At 50.1% G+C, this 19,963-nt stretch overlaps 1 protein-coding gene across 1 annotated transcript in view; it reads right to left on the reverse strand.

Moving 5' to 3' along the window:
• Nucleotides 1-197: 197 nt before the first annotated feature.
• The window catches only part of PLCB2 (phospholipase C, beta 2), a 36,797-nt gene continuing 17,031 nt past the window's right edge, over nt 198-19,963 (reverse strand). Inside the window, 26 exon segments of the mRNA XM_009082124.1 lie at nt 198-470; nt 693-779; nt 2,770-2,827; nt 3,094-3,189; nt 4,836-4,912; nt 5,777-5,945; nt 6,154-6,364; nt 7,497-7,550; nt 7,709-7,805; nt 7,899-7,984; nt 8,520-8,624; nt 8,893-8,992; nt 10,021-10,185; nt 10,537-10,691; nt 11,630-11,754; nt 11,988-12,072; nt 12,192-12,288; nt 12,987-13,084; nt 13,742-13,913; nt 15,210-15,294; nt 15,561-15,643; nt 17,622-17,779; nt 18,030-18,176; nt 18,368-18,534; nt 19,181-19,281; nt 19,863-19,938. Coding sequence (XP_009080372.1) covers nt 198-470; nt 693-779; nt 2,770-2,827; nt 3,094-3,189; nt 4,836-4,912; nt 5,777-5,945; nt 6,154-6,364; nt 7,497-7,550; nt 7,709-7,805; nt 7,899-7,984; nt 8,520-8,624; nt 8,893-8,992; nt 10,021-10,185; nt 10,537-10,691; nt 11,630-11,754; nt 11,988-12,072; nt 12,192-12,288; nt 12,987-13,084; nt 13,742-13,913; nt 15,210-15,294; nt 15,561-15,643; nt 17,622-17,779; nt 18,030-18,176; nt 18,368-18,534; nt 19,181-19,281; nt 19,863-19,938 — 3,127 coding nt within the window.

Genomic DNA, 19,963 nt, shown 5'->3' on the forward strand with positions numbered 1-19,963 from the left:
AGAGAACAAAGCCCTCTGAAGGGTGAGCTCTCCCAGCTACTTCCAAATATCTGGGAGAATAAAACAGTAAATTCCTGAAGGATTTCAGGAGTTCCCCAGAGTGGAAAGGGATAGCAGTAAGTTCCTCCAGCTGGTGGTTAACTTCACCCTATACCTCCATCAACCTTCTTCAGAGAACAGTAAGGAAGGGACTCGCCTCAGAATATGCTCTCTTCGATCTCCACATCTGTCCCAGTTCCTGGGGGCTTAGCCATGGGCAGTGCAAGTCTGGACACCTCTGCCCCTGGAATGTTGGCTTCCCTTTGGTCTGTAGAGCCTCCTTCTCCATGAGGACCGCACTGACCTGCTTCCTTCCCAGTTTCTGACTCTCTGGGAAAGCCACCTTTGGTGTAGTGCTTCACCATCTCCTGCACCACCGTGTTCAGCGTTCTCAGCTTCTCCTTGTACTCGGCCAGTGCCTCCTGGTGGAGCTGCGAACAGAGACTTGGGTCACTGCCCACACACTGGAGCTTTGCAGAGAGACTGGGACTAAAACCCCAGGGAGCTATTGCTGCTCTTGGGAGTGGTGTGGGCCCCTCATTCTCTTCCTCAGCGCCCTGGGCGTGGGTGTGGGCCGAGGGCAGCATTAAGCCTGATGCCCTGGGGGTTTGGATTTGCTGTGCTAAGGGACTGCACCGACCCTGAGCCCTTACCTGGTTCTCTCTCTCCTTGATCAGTCTCAGACTTTCTGCCTGCTTCTCCTCCAGTTTCTGCTGGAACCTGCCCGTCCTTTCTGTCACCTTGAAAAAGAACAAACAAACTCAGGTTTTGGTTGTAGAAACAAAGGCTTGGGTAGCCTGAGCTCAGCCCAGCCTAGGCAGCCCAGGCTCGTGCCTAGCTCTGACACCTGTGCTGGCTCCGGGGGATGTGGGCACTGCCACAGCACAGGCAGGTGAGTGTGCTCAGGGACAGGGACACAGACACACAAAAAGGAACACAGGCACCTACACAGGGACTAAGACACAGGGACAGACAGCAGAGGAAGAGATGTGGATGGATACACACACAGGAACACAGACACAGGGCCAAGGACATATGGACAGACAACACCTGGGGACACACAGAGAGGGACAAAGATGTATGGTAGACACAAACACAAGGGACACACAGACAGATGTACACACACAGAAAGACACACAGATTGGGACAAAGACATGGACAGAAACATACACAGGGACACAGTCACAGATACATGCACATGGATGGACACACACAGGGACAAAGCCACATGGACAGAACAACAACAGACACATGGATGGACATACAGGGACACAGCCACACACAAAGGGACATATGCACATGGACTGACACAAACTGGACAGACACACAGATGGAGGCACACACACAGACAGACGGATGGACATAGGCACACAGGGATGGACACAGAGATAGAAGCACATGCACAGGGATACAGGGACACAGATGGAAAGACATAAGGATAGACAGGCATAGGGACACACACATGGGCACAGACACACAGACATGCACACAGGGACAGACATGGAGGCACAGACACATGTATGGACAGACACATGGACACACACACACAGATGGACATGCAGAGACCTGGATACAGAGATACATAGACATGGATGGACATGTACTGACACAGACATACAGAGGGACAAATACACAGACACACGGATGTGGACACACACACAGGGAGAAAGACACATGAACAGACACACGGGGACACAGAAGGAGACAGACAGAACCACACACAGACAGAAAGACATATGGACAAGGACATGGATGTACAGGGACACAGATGCAGAGACATGTGCACATGCAGAGCCACAGACACAGAGAGACACGTGGATGGACAAATACATGTGGACACACACAGGGATGGACATGTGGATAGGGACACAGACCCAAAGACAGACAGATGGACACACAGACACACAGGGACAGACACAGAGACACACACGTGGATGGACACAGACACATGTGGGTGGACACACACTGAGGCAGACACAGACACACGTGAGTGGATGTGGGTGGACACACACGGAGGCAGACACAGACACACGTGAGTGGACACACATGGCCACGGAGACACACACGGACACCGGCACATGGACATATGCAGACACGGATGGACACAGACACACACACAAGGACAGAGACATACACACATGATTTGTGCATCAGGACAGACACACAGACCCAAATATGCATGGATGGACACACAGATGGATGGGCACACAAATGGACAGATGTACAGACATAGGGCCACACATACAAGGACGGAGTCAGCCAGACACAGATGGGACATGGACATGCAGACACAGAAGACATGAGACATGGATGGACACACACCCATGGACAGATACAAGGACTCACAACCACACAGACACATGGACAGACCCACAGGCAGATGCAAGGACACAGACATACAGAACAGAGATAGACAGGGTCTCACAGATACATACACAGGGACACAGACACATGGATGGACAGAGACATGCACCACAACAGACAGACAGGGATGGACTAACAGACAGACATGAACAGAAACACAGACAGGCACAAATGGACAGAGACATGGACAGACCCAGAGACACTCACAGACACACAGAGATGGCCAGACATGAACACTCGTGGACAGACAGGCCCACTCTGATACACATGGCCACACACAGACAGACTCGGAGTGTCACAGCCATACATGGGACACACCCTGCAGAAACCAGAGCTGCTGGGGCAGCCTGGCCCAGGAGTACTCACCAATTTTATTTTCTGTACCACCTCCTGAATGTGGGAGTTGTTGATTTCCTTCTTCAGCCTTTAAAGAAAAGTATAAAAACCTTCAACCTTCAAACAAAAGTATAAAACCCTGTGATCCAGTTGTTATCTTTCCATAAAACTCATTTATCAGTGCTGATTGGTGCCACTCTGTTCCATTCCCAGAGTGTCCTCCCACGGGGAGAGGCTGCTGTAATTTTTGGAAAGGCAAATAAAACACAATTAAAATTGCATGCAAAATTCTATTTCTTCAGCTTCCAGCCAGCAGCAGGCCCTGGTGTTCTGCATGGACATCCACTCCAGTACCTCTCCTGAGCAGCCTTGTCACTGGTGTTCCTTGTCATGGTCTGGATCCGCTCCACTCTCTTTGCCTCCAGCCTCTTCTTAATGTCTTTAATGTTGCTGTGGAGAGAAAAGAGGAGACAGGCCTGGTTACCAGCCCCAGGGACTGGAACAGCCCTCCAGCCACAGCTCTCAACTGTTCTGCTGTCCAGAAAAGCCAAGTTTGAAGCAGAAAGCCTGAAGTCTTTAGAATATTTTAAGTCCTGTAATTCCTACCCAAGACTAGGGACATGTCCTGCTCCCAGCAGTGGAAGCAGCAAATGCTAAAGAGAAGTGTAAGAAAGAACAAATGTACTGGAATTTTTCCCTCCACCACCTTCCCTAGTTTCCAGTGTATCCACCAGCACCTATGCATTTAGCTCCCGTGGTGTCTTTCATACCTTTGAGTTTACCTTTAAGTTGGATGTCGTAACTCTTGCCCTGAGAGGAACAGCACCAAGTTTATCAGCTGTGCAACAAAAGGCACCTGAGCCCTTCACTGGGTGTTCCACATTTATTTATTGTTTGTGACAAACAGCTACTCACTGCCCTGTTTTCCTCCAGACCACTCCTGACTTACGCTCCAGTCACATCCTCTCCCGCAACTGTTCCCCAGGCTGAGGTCTGTTTCATTCCTTGCTGTGCTGACTGTCCTCCTTTTTCTTTCAAAGCCTTTTGTTTGGGATGGCACACTGAGAAGGGGACAGCTCTGTGCAGACAGATCCAGCGGCGCAAGGCTGAGTGTGTATCTCTTGTCCCTGCTCCACATAATTCCCAAAAACCTCTTTGCCATTTTGGCCACTGCAGACTGGGAATGATGAGCTATTTGGGAGCGGCATCCACAGCAGCTGAAGATCTCTTACCTGAGTGCTAACACCTGTGCACAGCTGACCTATAGTTAGGTTTATCCATTCACTTTATTTTGCATTTACTCATACCAAATTTAGCTGCCATTTTATTGCCTGTTGCTCCAGATCTTGAACTGCTTCTGGAGCTCCTCCCAGACAGCTGTAGATATGACTGTACTAATCACATCCTCTCATTAGGAAACCATTACTTGGCTACTCACCTGTTTCCTTATTATTGCCTGAATAAGTGAATAGCTGAGAGAAACAGCCTCTGGCTTGGGGCAGGACACAAAAAGAGGAAGCTTTGTCTGACTTGGCAACTAAAGGCTCAGAGAGGATTTAATGGGAAGGAGGAATGAGTGAGGATTGTAGCTTCAGGACAAAGTTCTTGCAAAAACAAATGGGAACATGCCTGGCTAGAAACTGAATTCATTCTGCAAGTCTGTTTAAATACTGGGGCCAAGAAGCTCAATTCACTTAGAAGGAGGAGCAGAGCAGTCCCTGGAAGGGACTAATGTGATATACTGACTGCAGCACACAGAAATGGCACCCAGTGACCAGCAGTGCTGTTTCCTTCCTATCCTTCCCAATGAGTCAGTCAAGGCTGCTCACTGCAGATGGAACACTGGTGTGCTGCTTTGGTGTCTCATGGCAGGAACACTGCCCTGGAGATCACTAGAGTTGTCTTCCCCCAGTGCCACTGTGAGACCCTGTGTTACATCACCTTGTCACACTGCTGTGCCTCAATTTCTCACCAAGGTAAAAGAGATGCTTCTCTTCCCCTGTCCTCACTCACTGCAGTGCAGAGCTTTGAGATCCAGCAGCAAGGGCTGTCCCAGAGCAGAGCATTATTGCTTTGTGATCAACTGCTGTGTTTACCTTTCCAATGCTTCCTTCAGCGCCCGCAGCTCGGCCGCCTGCTTCTCCCTGGCCAGCTCCAGGATCCTGGAAACTTGCTGTCCAAGGGATGAAAACAACATTGAAAGGGAACAAGTTGAGATAAGACAATACTCTATCTGCATCCAACTACCCCCAGAGTGGGCTGTATCCCTCCCTGTGCTGAATCCCTGGGGCCATGGACTCCAAATCCACAAGGCTCTGTGCAAAACCCACAGCAGTGAGCTCAGCTGTGCACACCGATTGTACTGTGCCAGTGGACTGACAGTTGGGAGGCATCCACTTCCATTCCCAACCCTGGAATCATACCCCTTGCACTGGAACAGATGGCATATGGATTTATCACCATCCCATGGACTGCACTGTGTCCCCGGGCAACATTGTGGCTCCTGCTGGCATTGGCAGAAGGTTGGGAGCCTGAAGGCACCTGCAGGACTCCCCAGGACACCTCACCTGGACACTTCTTTGACTTCTACCAAGTCAAACAGTATGACATGCTCTGATGGCTGCCACATGCCCACCTACATGTCACCCTGGCTCTGAGGGTCCCCAGGCTCCTGGAGAGGTGGCACCTGGCAGTGTGTGAAGTCACTAAACACCACATTGACTCCAAGCTCAGCTGTCAGAAGAGCTGGAGCAGATGGAGCCTGATGTGCTCAAGGGCAGTGCTGCTCTATTTTTTTACTGAATTGCAGACCCATAGAAATGTTTCTGCTGGATTTTTATAAGCTTTTCACAAATAAGCACCACTGTCTCCACTCTCAGTTACCTGGCACGGACCTGGCAATGCTCTGAGGGGTGTGTTCTGCCCTGTGGCCACACTTCCAAGCTCACAGTTTAGAGAAGAACTTGGCTTTTTGGGCTGTGTTTGCAGAGGTTCTCCTGTGCCACATGTTGTGGTGACACTGAGTGCCAGCCCTCACCTCCGTGGCGTGTTGCTCTTTCTTCCTTCGGATCCCATCATGGTGCTCCTCCTCGAGCTGGACAAGGTCCAGCTCCAGCCTCTCCCTCAGCTCCACGAGCTGCTGATCGATGCTCTCCGCTATTCCTACAGGATTTGCACAGGTTCCCACGTCGCCTGAGGTCACACTCCTGCAGAACAGAACCAGAGGCTGTGCTGTTTCTAGCGATGCCAGTACAATCCCAACCTTCCCACCCACCCTCAGTGGGAACAACTAGGGAGATGCAGATGCCTGCACTGCTCCATCTTCCTTCAGAGAAGGAGAGCCCATGTTTCTCCTGGGGATTCCCTGTGTTGGGCTGGGGAGGTGACCCACAGGCTGGAGCCCCTGGGCTTTACCTCTTCTTCTGGGTCTTCCTTGTGTTCACCATCCTTTTCTTGCCCCCATGGCAGACAGGCTCTGAAAAGAGCACAGAGTATCTCTGCAGCAGCTCCTCCCTCCGTTTGCTTCCCTTCTGCTCCAGCTCCCTCAGCTCCTTCTCCTGCCTCTTCAGCAGCTTCAGGAAGCGTTTCATCTGCTGCAGCTCGGCGAGGCTGGCAGTCTCAGGCTCTGCAACACAACATAAAGAGGCTGTTTTCTCCCTCACAGCATTTCTCCACCTGCTGCCATGCCCTGTGGGGTCACACATGGGGTTTCAGCACTGCCTCCATTCGTTCTCCTCCCTCTTCCCCTGCAGCTCAGTTCACCTGATGGATGGGGCATGGGGACAGGCAGAACTGGTGCCAGGTGTTTTGGCCAGAGGAACACACCGGTACTGATGTGTCAGTCTGCCTTATGCCTTGCACCCCTTTCCACAGTTCCAGCTATCCTGATGACAGCAGCATTGCTAGGCTGGTTGGCAGCTCCAATCACAAGGGAGAAGCTTTCTCATTTCCTTGCTTACTGAGGTTTTTGCAAAACTGAGTTACAATGATGGGCACTTTCATCCCCTCCAGTGTGAGGGCCTGGCACTTCCTCAGCTGGGAGGAATAAAGGAAAGGGCTCTGAAGCAGATGGAAACGAGCAGGAAAGGATGCCTGTAAACTACTGGAGAACTTGTTACCTGGCAGCAGCAAGTGGTCAGATCAGTTATCTGTGGCAGAAAGGCCACAGGGTATTATCTGCTCAGGGGAACTTTTCTTGGGCTTGGAATGTGTAAAATTTAACGGAACATGCAGATGTGTCTGCAGCACAACTGTGCTGAGCAGGGCTCCTTCCCAAGGCTTGGACTGGCAAAGTGAGGCATACAGCTCTAACACAAATCCCTCAGTCACCACATGCACTCCCAAACTAGAGCCCACTCTGCTCCACACTATGGGATGCCTTTCACCAGGAACATATTGTCCCAGGGAACATTCTGCCTCTGGAATAAATTTAAAAAGCAAAACTTAATGTACATAACAGTTATTTGGCAACATATCCTGAATGGAACAGGTTTCCTCTTGCACCTTCATTTCAGTTTTGAGGCATAATTGGCCCTTTGTTTGTAGGGAGCTGCATCACACAACATTCAGACCCAGGAAAGGAGGTGAACGACACGTTGTGCAGAGGGTGCAGGTGTGCTGAAGGGAATCTGTGTCCCTGAGCCCCAAGACTCCTGGAGTTTGTCCTAGTGCTGACTACATCAGGCATGTCTTTCTAACTTGGGAATGTAAGATGACTGACAGGCCTCAGCCCAGGGGAGCAGCATGAGAGGAGTTACCTGCCATCTGCAGAATTTCTAACACAGTCTCATCCTTGGCGAACGCTGCTGCTCCTGAAATCCCAAAAGAGGTTGCTGTGAATGTTCCATCTTAGATGTTCAGCTTGGAAATGGACAGTGGAGAGCTCAACAGAACACAGGCCATGTGAAGGATTTTGGTGTGAGCACAGAGGAATTAAGCTGCCAAGATGCTTAAGTGCTTGGAAACTCACCCATGGGCCCATTTGAGGGAAGAATGCTGGATTTCCCAGCAGAGTCTGGCATCCCATTAGTCTCAGCAGGTGGGAAGTTCCTCTTTGTGCCAGGCCTCTAAAACAAAGACCAGAGGTAAATCAAAGTTCCATTACTATAGGCTGAATCCACGAGTCTGTGCTTTAGAGAACAGAACCTGGAAAAACTCACCTCCCCTGAGGCATCCCTGAGCTTCACCGAGCGCTTGTCCTGGAGGTTGAAGAACTTGATGGGATTGGAGAGGGCAATAGTCAGATCTGCAGACAGAGAGGAACTTTGTGTATTCCCAAAAGCTTGTGTGGCTGATGCTGTTACATTCTGCATGGCTTTGGTCATGGCTGTTGATACCTCCACTGAGGCTTCTGTCCTGATTAAGCTCTGTCTGACCATCTCCTTTTCAAAGGAAAGTCTTTGTATCTCAGTACCAGCATGAACTTCCCTCTCTTTTCCAACAGCGAAGAACACCACCCCGTTCTCATCAGCCCCTGACAGTTATCATCTCTTCCCTCAAGGAAACCTCTCCCTGCCTCTGAGTAACAGTAGGACTGCCCCACTCCATGACAGAGCCTGTTACACCTGCACTGCCCCTCAGGTGGGGCCAGGCACAGCTGCAGTGTCCGTGCTCTTCCCATGGCAGTGAGGTTGTGACAGGATGTTGGCATGTGCTCAAGTCCCACCCTGATAAGGAATGAGGGTGCAGCAGGAAAGCACTTGCTGGGCTGGAAAAATGCTTCTGGAGCAGAGTTTGGACGAAGCCAGAGCCTCCACCCTGCACATTCCAACGTGTCCTACCTGCCCAAGCATCAGGAACGTAGTCCTTGATCTCCAGGTACACGAAGAGGGAGGGCATGGTGAGCGGCATGTTGCTCTCGCTGCGCAGGCACACGTGGTGGTAGCCTGAAACAGAGCACAGGAGCTGAGCTGAGCTGAGCTGGCAGAATCCCTGTCCTCCCTGTCTGTGTGCTCCAGCAGCCAACCAAAGTCCCTCTTTACAGGTGGGCACAGTGAATATATCATGGAATCAAGCCAAGGCTGTAACAGGATGAATCTGAAGGCTTCAGTGGCTGCAGGAATTCAGATCAAGGAGCAAAACGTACAGCTCTCAATGGACAGGTCTCAAGGGCACAGAAGCTGAAGGAATTTCCACAATTACCACAAGATTTACCTGAGTGCACTGCAATGACAGGAATGACACGATGGCCAATGAACTTCCCTCCTTCCTCCCAAGCCACGATTTTCAGAGAGGCCAACTCAGGCATCATGATCTAAGGGAAGAACAGAATAAGGCACCAGTGTCTTCATCTCTAACTCCAACAGCATCCTCCTCCCTCACTAAGGAGAGCTTTACTCCCTCCTCCTTCCAGTCACACAATTCCATTTCTCCAAGGAAGCCACTGCCTGTCTCTGCATCTTGTACTTTAAGGCCACAGTTTATCACAGACATAACTGAATTCCCAGAAATTCCACCAAACACAGGATGCTCAGCCTGCCCAGGATCACAGGAGACAAAGACAAAAACAGGGCAACAAACCCTTCAAGCCATAGCTTCCAGGCAGCAACTCTCCAGAGAAGGGAATCAAGTGGGAAGGATAATTTAGCAAAGGGAATGAAGTGGGAAGGGCAATTTAACAAACATGGCAACCTCGCCGTAAGGGCTCTTGCCTCCCTCCTCCCTTGTTTTCTTGTGCCATAAAATGAACTTGAAATTATTCTGCCAAGAGCGAAGCCTGAGAGTGTTTCTGAAGGAGGATATTTATCTATCACATCCCAAGCAGGCTGAAAACATCTGCAGTTTCACAGTGTGCCTGACACTGTGATGGATTGTGTTAACATGAACTTGACTCAACTTCCCTGTACCCTGCAGCTGGACTGGTGACCACAGAATTCCTGGGGACAGGCAGGGCAGCTTTCCAGTTCTGGCACAACTGAAAACTGGTCCCATTACTACTCCAGTTTGGCTGTATCTTATTGACAGTTTAACCACAGACGTTCAGTTCCTTTCTTCTTCCTGATGCTGGAAGTTTTCCAAGCTCATCAGTCAATGTCAGTCTGAAGGGCATCACAAAGGGAGAGGCTTTGGATACCTGTTATTTCCAGATATGTCCCCAACTACCCCTTATCTGTTCTGGGAAATACTGATGAAACTTGTTCTGGATATTGTTGTTTGGATGTTATCTAAAAGATCTCCAGAGGGGAGTCCCTTCTGCTGTCACTGAGCTCTCCTGAGGCAGTGCTTGTGGCCAACGGGAGCTTTAAGGATTCTCTTGTCTAAATGACTATCAAATGCTCTCACCTTTTCAAACACAAAAGCCTCCTCCTTCCACACAGGGTTAATGGAATTGGCCGTGGAGGTCAGTTTGGTTCTGTATTTGCGTTTGGTGTCCCTTGGCAACCCAAACAGCTCCACTTCCACGTAGGTCTTCACACTGCGGTCCGAGAGGAACTGACCAGAGAGTATCTACAATGGCAGAAACAGAATTAGCAGCTGCTGAAAAGAAGCAAACAGAAGGACCCACCCATTCCTTCACTCCATTCTCCCACCCCAAAACAGCTTTTCTCTCCAGCTTTTCTTTCACCTCCACCCATGTTTCTTGCTTCAGCACTTCCTCCCTCCGCACCATCGCAGACTTGCGTGGCAGATGCTGATTTCCCATTTTCATGCAATTATGATTAGTTTAAAATAGTGCCAAGCCTGGGGAGTTGCCACGGTAACACTCCCACAGGGCTCCCTGGGTTCCTGTGCCACCAAGGGCCCCGCTGGATACCAAAGAGCCCTGGTGCCAGGGATGGCTGCAGGGGCTGTACTTGCCGTGACAGACAGGGTACTGGCCACCACCACGTCGATGCGGTCCACGGAGAAGGGGTCAAACTGCTTGTCTGGGCGCCGCATGAACTCGTGCTTGAGCAGGTAGCCACACTGGCCATTGAACTCAAACAGGGCCATGTTCTGCTGCATGGGCACATCTGAGAGCCAAAGCAACACGGTGAGACAAATTTGGGTGTGACAGGTAGTTTGTGTGCTATGAGGGAGCTGAAAGCTGCAGCAGGCTCCAGCCCCTGCTAGCCCACGGCTCACAAAGCCATTGCAAAAACTAATTAAGCCTCTCAGCACCCTACAGGGAAAAATATTACAGCAGCTGTTGTAAGGAAGGGAAATGGTTTGCTTACGATTGCACCATAAGTCATAGGCAGAACTAAATTAAAACCTACTTGCTATTTTTGGGTGTGAATAAGTAGGTGCCTAAGCCCCTCTGCTCCTTCCCTCTTTCATTTTGAGCCTCCTGAGTCCATCTTCTCTCAGACACTTCTCCTGAGAACATATTCTGCATCTGTCTGCACTGTCATCCTCTTCCTGACCAAACTACCACTCTCTCCCTTTCAAAGTCACTTCCTTTTTTCACTGACACCCTTTATACATAACACACTCCTCTGAGGAAGGATGAGGGGTAAGCAATAGCTTTCCTGGAGGCTTTTCTTTCCTTCTCATGCTGGATGTGCAACAAGGAAAGGCCCTTCCCTCTCTGTTCGGGTCAAAATCCTGGAAATAATGGCACAGACAGGCCAGTCCTGTAGCCAGATGGAGCTGTGCCTGCTGTCTTGGAGAGGCAGCAGCTCAGGGGATGGGGGCTGAGGGTGCACTCATGCACATGATTCGGTGTGACATGGGCACAGGACAGCCAGGGACAGTGCCCGGACATGGGGTGACAGCAGTCCATGCCTGTGTGTGTGCCAGGTCTGTGCTAGGCCTTGTGAAGTGCTGTTGGTCTGTGGGAGATGGAGTCAGAGGAGAACAGCACTTTGGGAGAAAGTACATGGAGTAAATCAGGGAAACTGCGGCAAAGGAAGAGGCACTGACAAGGAGCACCTGGTGACCAGGAGCACCCAGACACTGAGACACTCACCCATGGTCTGGAAGTTGAGTGCCACCATCTGACAGCCAACATTCCAGAACATCTGGGGCAAGTAGTTAGAGGAATCCATCCGGGTGCCTTTGGGGTAAATGCGGCTCATCTGCCGCTTGTTGTATCTGCAGAGGCTCCATAGGAAACCTGTCAAGAATCTCTCTGGAGAGCTCCCAAGCCACCCTGGAAGATCCCATGTCTCTAGCACCTGCACACTTTGTATCTCTGATGAAATGTTTACCAGAACTTGGAACCAGAAGCCTGTTGGATATGCCTCAGCCTTACTCAAGCTCCAGATTATCTCTTACATTCCAAGCACCCAACTCCACAGGACATGGATAACTCTAAAAAAGGATACTCTACAAACTGCATGGGGAACTTGGTCAGTAGATCGTAGGCCTTCATCTCCGTGAAGGAAGAGATGACGTAACTCCGGTTCTTCTCTAGAAACAGGAGATGATAAAGCATTTAGAGGAAAGGCACACCCAGTCCCTGTTCTGTGTGTGGACCGATGGACCTGGGAAGCCCTTGGCCTGGATTCCGAAGGAATTGACTGACTTACGGGCAGAGACCTCGAAGGAGTCGAATTTGATGGGCTGTATGTAATTCACCAGGCTGGACATCTCCTCGTATGCTGTCACTTCCAGCCCAGCTGTGCCCTGAGCAGAAAACAGAATTGAAGAGGAGACAGATGAAGAGACCTTCCTGTGGGATGAACCAAACCACACCAGGGCTTCCCAGTGGAAGAGCTCTGGTGGCTGCCCTGACCTCTGGTTTTCCAGTCCTACACCTCCATCCATGTGGACAGGGACATGGAGTTTCTAGGCACTGAGCAAGAACTGAACCCAAGGCACATGGAGAGGTACCAGTTAGGAAGGATGTACCAAGCCCAGGACCTCTCTAACCTCACAGAGCATGGAGTCTGGGACACACCAACATTGTTTTGCCTCCTGAGTGATGCCAGGGAGATGGAAATGGGAAACAGATTCTTTTTATTCAAGGGAATGGTGATCTCCTCCCTCCCCCTTCAGAGCAGCACTTTTCCTCAGTAACAACTTTTATCAGACTTAGGCTAAGTCTCTCCAACACCCTGAAGGCAAACAATTATCTCCAAATCATGTGGAATATCAAAGGCAGAGTCAGCAAAAACAACTCCTCTGCCACATTCTCTAATGCCTGCAACACAATTTCTCTTATTCAATCTCTCTGGCAAAAGTCTTGATGCATGGGGGAAGTAAAGCTCTTGGCAAGTTCATTCTCCTCTGCAGTTTGGATTTATCTCAATAGGGTGAAGCCCCAGAGAAAAACTGGAAACCAGAAAAAATAAGAAAAGGAAGAGAACCAACAGTGACAGTACCTCATCTGACTGCATCTTTTTAATTTCCTCTTCATCCAGGTTTCCGAGCTGTTCATCCTCTTCCTCTTGCTCCTCTTCAGCCACATCACCTGCCCAGACTAAGCACACAAGCCCACATCAGTGGTAACTACAGCAGGACACTGAGTCAGGACACTGCAGGTTGCCAGTGCAGAACCTCACAACCAAGTCATGCAGGAACAGTGAGGGGAAGAATCCTACCATTTTATTGGCCAAATACAAATCTGAACAGGCACACTGTGCACTAGCACATCCAAGAGACCAAACTGCTCCTCCTGGGGCTCTCCACAGGGAGACAGTCACTGTTCTACCACAGGTGCCCTGAGCCCATGAGGTGACAGCAAGGGAGCTGAAGGCTCTATAAACCTCTGAGACCCTCAGGGTGGAGAACTGGGCCATGGTGAATTTGTAGTTACCAGAAAGCTACAAGCAGTAACAAATTATCCCCTTCCCTCAACACAACAGATACTGTGTATCACTGAGTCCCCAAGGGATGCAGCCACACACCCTGGAGCAGGCAGAGCTGACTGATGAGCAGGGCCCAAGTGAAGATCTCTGAGTTGGACTAAGTGTTGAAAATATTCTGAAGATTTAATTTCTCTTCCAGGCTTATGCTGCAGTTTGAGGTAACTGAATTGATGACTAGTGCTGGCTTCCCCAGGCTAGCATTGGGTGATTTGTAAGGTCTCCTGACTGGCTCAGCCAGCCCTACCAGTCCCACTTTCCTTCAGACTTACCAGTATCTTCAGCATCCACAGGGGTTGGCTGCTCAATGATTTCTGGTTCCACATTCCTCCCTTTCTTCAAAGAGCTCTGCCTCTTCCCAGATACAGATTGGTTCTTTTTATTCTTAATCAAGATTTTCCCTAAGAGATCCTTGGGACTTGGCAGAGGAACTCCTGGCTTCAGCTGCAACAGATAAACTTCACACTAAATTTTCACTACAGACAGAATTCAAACACTCACCCCTGCTGTCCCTCCCAGTACCATTCCTCTGGCCAGTTCCTGCTGCATGGACACATCTCTCACCCACTGTACACTTGATTTCCCCCATCTGCCAGCACATCCCACTAGATCCATGCAGATTTTCCCTAAGATTTCCCCTGTGGTTTCAGACCAGCATTTTGCACCTCTCAGGTTCTGCTGTGCTGTTCTCAGCCACCCACCCAGTACCACAGCTAAAAAAACCACCTACATGGCCTGAAGGCATCCACACACCTCTGGCTTCACATTCCACCTACTTCTCTCATTATCCCAGAGCCTAGTCCCAGATCAGCTCTGGGCCAGATTTAAACACTGCCTGCAGCAGATTTGAAAAGAGATCCCAGAGGAGGTGGCTCAAGACAAGGACGTGTGACTCAGACTGCACAGACAGCAAAGGGCTGTTAATAATTTAGCTGATCCCTGAACTGTTCCCTCCACATCCTCTTGTTCCTCCGTATTGCCTGGACACGGGGCTGAACAGTGGGCAGCTGCTGGTGTCTCGAGCAGATGGGGAGTTTTACTCAGCTGTTCTGAGCACATGCACTGACCTGCCCATCTATCCCTGGAAGAGAGTATTTCCAGGCTTGAAGCAGGACTAGGCCCTTGTTCCCATTGCCAAAGTAAGTGCTGGCAGCAGAGCTGAACCAGTGCCATGTACAGAACACACTTGTACACAGCCACTGGTACAACTTGGCCACCCAGAGCTTAGTGTCATAGTCACTCAGGTCACAGAGTGCTAAACCAGAGCAGAGTTGGGCAAGTGCTCAGGAAAACCTCTCAGACTGAGAGCTTTCCACCCACTCCTATGGACCAGGATTATCTGCCCAAAGTATCACATTCTCTGTCACTGTCTGCATCTCTCTCAGAAACTTTCCACCCACTCCTATGGACCAGAATTATCTGCCCAAAGCATCACATTCTCTGTCACTGTCTGCATCTACTGTGGCATCTCCCAGCACCAGGAGGGACAAGGTTTCCAGAAAGGCCTCCCCACTGGCCTCTCTCCCCAGCTCCCACTTACTGGGTATTTTTCCAGTGGCTCTGTCAGCAGCATGTCTCCAAAAATGGACTTTCCACCCACTCCTATGGACCAGAATTATCTGCCCAAAGCATCACATTCTCTGTCACTGTCTGCATCTACTGTGGCATCTCCCAGCACCAGGAGGGACAAGGTTTCCAGAAAGGCCTCCCCACTGGCCTCTCTCCCCAGCTCCCACTTACTGGGTATTTTTCCAGTGGCTCTGTCAGCAGCATGTCTCCAAAAATGGTTCGGCAGTACTCAGCCATCTTTGCCTGCTGCTTGGGCCTGAAAGAGATCAGGCGGGAGTGAATAGGAAATCAGATGCCCAAATCCAGAGCTTAGCATGAGCAACCACCTTGAGATCCATGTGCTTCACCTAGAAAACCATCTCTCACCTTCACTCAGCTATGGAGATGTTCAAGACCCATTCCCAGTACAACTCATACTCTGCTATTGCAAGCTAAAAGGCTGCACAACTGTGGTCACTCCACTCTGCAGCTTAGGGCTCATCTTTCAGCTCTGGCCCATTCCCCCAAGTACTGGATACTCACGAGTCCACGTGGTTCTCAAAGGACAGGATCACAGGGTACAGAGATGTTTTAAAAGCACTTTCTGCAATGGCCTCGATGGCATCCTGAAGGAGAGGCAAAGGTCAGAGAGTGAGCACTCAATAACAGACACACAGCTGAGCTCCCACTGAACAGACTCCAAAATTGTCATTCTCAGGAGCTTCTCTTGAAAGTCACTAAACTTCTCCCAGTCAGAAGGTGAGAAGTGTGATCTTCTTCACACCTGCCCAGATTTTCAGCTCCAGAGAATACAACCTGCAGTTCAACTCAACAGCTTGCATAAAAATGAAGCTGATGATATAAGAAGTTGAAGTTGAGGTTTTATTTTTGCTACATAGTTCGGTGTATATATACATCACTGAATGTGAGAGTGCCTGGCCAGAGAGAGAAGCCACTGCCCCAAGACACTGCTCAAGCTACTGCCCTGTGCACCCTGAACTGGTACAGAAAGGTGTTTGCAGCACCACAATGAACCACTTCACACCCTCTCCATACTGACCTCTGAACCTGCTTCATTTTCTACAGTTTCAGTTGCTTACAAAATAATTCTGCCTAGCAGCAAAGGCTGGAGTGTTCAGCCACCAGCAGTGCTGACATTTCAAATGCAAATACCATGGAAACCTTCTTAGCATTAACGATATAAGAAAAAACAATTATATTTTCTCCAAGTCCATGTTAAACTGCCACAAACTTTCCACTATTTTCCCTTCTAGTGCTGCTAATTGACTTGGTAAAGAAGTGCCATTTGCTCCTTTGCAATTACAGTTCCCTGCTGCCCCCAAAACCAGGTCCAGCCATGACCTTAGCATGGAGGGAGGCTGCCACAGCTGCTCCTCCATGGACCACTTGGAATCTGTCACAGAAACCTCAAGGCTCAGAGGAGAAGCTACAGACAGAGCTACTAAAAAGCCACAGGAATGGCAGAACAGGGAGAGAGGTGTGGAGGGAAAGGTCTGTGTATTATGTAAACCTAAAACCTGGGCACATGATGTGTTAACAGGTTATAATTTCCTTGAGGCACAGTCCCAGGCTTCAGCAGAACTGCAATTACAGCAGCCACAGCTGCCACTATTTCTGTTCCATCTGCAGTGAGCTGCTGTGCAAACAGCAGCAGTGGTACTGCAGGGTTTGGGAAATTGCTGACACTGAACATGGCAATACCTCTGATCTTAAGGACCGGTTTGGTTGGTTGGTTTTCCCCCTGCATAAATATTTTAGTAATAGTGAAGTGTGGGAACTGGGAGGAAGATACAGAAGGGAAATAAATAGCTGTAAAAAGAACCTAAAGTGCCTCTGCCTGTTGGCAGCAGCTGTGTAAGGGGGTTCAGGAAAAAAAAATAAATCATAGTAATGCATTGATTTGTAACCTGCAAGCTGTGGATAAATGCCCTGTATTTCCAAGGGAGAAGCAGGCTTTGTACTGTGCTTCCAAAGCCTGGGAGCTGAATCCTCAGGGAAGCCAGCTGCCCAGCATGGTAGAGGACAGCTGCCAGAGAACACATTCCAACACTCAGGTCATTAGGAAGGAACTGAACCCTACTCCTCCAAAAGCCTCCACGTGAGGCAGTCAGCCACAGAAACCTGCTGCAGACCACCAGATAACCTCATTTCAACTGTGTGTTTTCTAAAAGCCACGCTATTTGTTCCTCTGATGTGCATCTATCCATATATCCAACATCTTCATGCCATATTCTGTCCACCCATCCACCCTGCACACAGTCCTCTGTATGCAGATACATCTGCTCAACCACCTCTCCATGCCTTCCACCTGACTGCCCACATTTCCCTCCTTCATTCATCCATCTTCATCCAGCTAGCAACCTCTCTGCTGCTCCTCCCACTCCAAAAACTTACAGAAAGTCCAACCCAGTGCACATCTGCTCACCTTTCCTTCTATACCCACACATTTGTTCACCTGTAGTCCTGGCATCAGTCTTTTCCCCTCCAACATCTTAGTGCTCAGCCCATCCCTTTGGCAGCTCCCTCAGCCATCAGTCTAAAACCAAGTAGGGAAAAGCATCTATGGAGAAAGGTCTCCCCTACCTTGAAGAGGATCTCAGTAGTCATGGTGAAGCCGTGTGTGATGATGGGCTCCTCGTCCGGGGGCCGTCCCTTCCAGCAGTCCAGCTCCACGCAGCGGCAGCCGGACAGCAGTGTCTGCCGGTACATCTCGGGAGAGGAGTTCCCAGAAAACTGCCCAGCTGGAGGAGAGAGGCCCAACCTTAGCTATTCACATGGGACAGCAACAGGAATCTGCCAGCCTTGAGCAGGTGGATGTGGCAGACTGACAAGGTGCTTGCAGTTATAGGGTGACATTTCTTCTTCTCACACAGCATTTACAGAGTCCAGCACAGCCCTCAGCCCTCCAAACCTCAGGTCACAAACATCTGCCTGACTGATTGTGTCCCCATCCAGCCCTGGGGATGGGACCTGCCTCTGGAACTGCCATACCTGTTAGGTAGGTGTTGTGTGAGGAATTGATGAAGTAGTGTGAGAGTGGCTGGGTCATGTCCTGGTACAGCATCAGTTTGTCCAGCGCTATCACGTTGTTCTCGGGGCCGCAGAGGAACCAGACCATCCCCTCTGGAGACAGCTGCCCTGCATGGAAAGCACAGCTGGTAATGGTCTCCCAACAGAACAGTTCTGGCACCTCCTTGGTGATGCATCTCAGAAAAATGTGGGAACCAGGCTGATTGCTCCCCTGGGAAGCCAGTGTGGCAGAAGGCACGAGATCCTCTGCTCTTCCATCCCACCTCTCCAGCAAGACCTTTGGGCTGAACAAGACTCACCTCTCTGGATGTTAATCCCACTGGGCTCGTACTTCTCTATCAGGCTCTGCACCTGCTCAGGCTTGGCTGGAGGGAACAGGATGTCATTGAGGCGAGAGTCACGCTGCTTCTTGTTGATGAACTTTGCCAGGTGCTCTTTGGTCATGTAGGGCTTTGCTTTCAGATGGCTGCAGTGAGAATCACAGAGGTAAGGCCTGGGTATTGCCCAGGAAACCAGGAGAGAGATTGGCCCTTCCCCAGGTTAGCAATGGGGTCCCCCTCCCTGGACACACACATTTCTTCCTGCAAATAATGTTTCCCACTGTGCCCTTTCTTCTTCCTCACTAATTCCATCCTGTGAAGAGGTTGTACAGAGAGGAGCCTCTCACTCCAGCTCTAGAGGGATCTGACTCAGAGCACATTGAATTACTTGCCCTATGAAAACAAGTCCATTTAAGAAGTCACAGATTTAGGTACTTGAAAAACAAAAGGTCACTCTCTACTTGTGAGATCTGTGGTTCTCAGGCTGCACCACATTGGTATGACCTAGGGCTGACCTGGACTCAGCCCCCTTGGTGGAGCAGCACCACATTGGTATGACCTAGTGCTGACCTGGACTCAGCCCCCTTGGTGGGAACAGTCCAGAGACCCCACAGCACAGTGAGGTCTCATTGTTTTTTATTCAGGCTGTGTGTGACAGTGTTCAGTCACTGTTTTATGACCTGAGTTCCTGCCCAGACAAGCCACACAGCATCAAACCCCCTCACCCCTCCGTTTTGCCTGTCTTTTGCCACAAGAGATCAAGTTCTGGGCTGTGGGTTGAGGGAAACTCACTGTGAGGTAAATATCTCATCGATTTCAGGTCGGGGACACAGATTCATCAGGAAAGTCTTGTACACAGGCTCGGGGAAGTCCTCTGGGTTGATGGCATCATTCTGAGAATATAATGAAGATGTGTCAGGACCACAAACCCATCACAGCTCTCACTTCTCAGTAACACCCACAGCCCAGCACCTGGCTGTGACAATGCAAGGAAGTGACTGGAACATCTGGCCAGGTGTTTAGGCAAGCACAGGTGGAGTGGGAAAGCACCATAATGCTCTATTTCAGAACAAGTATTTAAACTGTCCCTCAGTGCCTCTAGTGGGATGGTATAAAGTGACAGCTGGATGCAGCGGCAAGAGTGTCAGGGGCCTGGATTGTACCACGTGCCAAGACTCACTGTCAGAGCCGCTGCTTCCAAAAGCAGGTCCTGCAACAGGCAGAAGGGAACGTGCTGCTCCCTATGCAACACATAGTGCAAGTGCTGGAGTCACAAGTGTTACTGGAACACAGTCAGAGCTGATCCCAGCAGGCCACAGTTAAGGCCTGGCAGGGAGTGGTGAGGCAAAGGTTTCACAGCAACTAAGAGCATCTCGGGTGATGGTTTGTCACAGCCAAGGGTGCCCCAGTCAGGGCAGGCAAAATGATTCTTCTCAAGCTAGTGAGACCTTTGGGTACCCAGAGAAACCCTTACCTTGCCCTTTGGAAGATGACACGCACTTAGTGCTGCTTCCACCCTCTTCCTGTCTGCAGGGAACATCTGGAAAATACTGACCAGGCAGAGATCACCAAATG

The sequence above is a fragment of the Acanthisitta chloris genome, unplaced genomic scaffold (assembly GCF_000695815.1).
Source record: "Acanthisitta chloris isolate BGI_N310 unplaced genomic scaffold, ASM69581v1 scaffold20279, whole genome shotgun sequence".
In the NCBI taxonomy this organism is placed as follows: Eukaryota; Metazoa; Chordata; class Aves; order Passeriformes; family Acanthisittidae; genus Acanthisitta; species Acanthisitta chloris.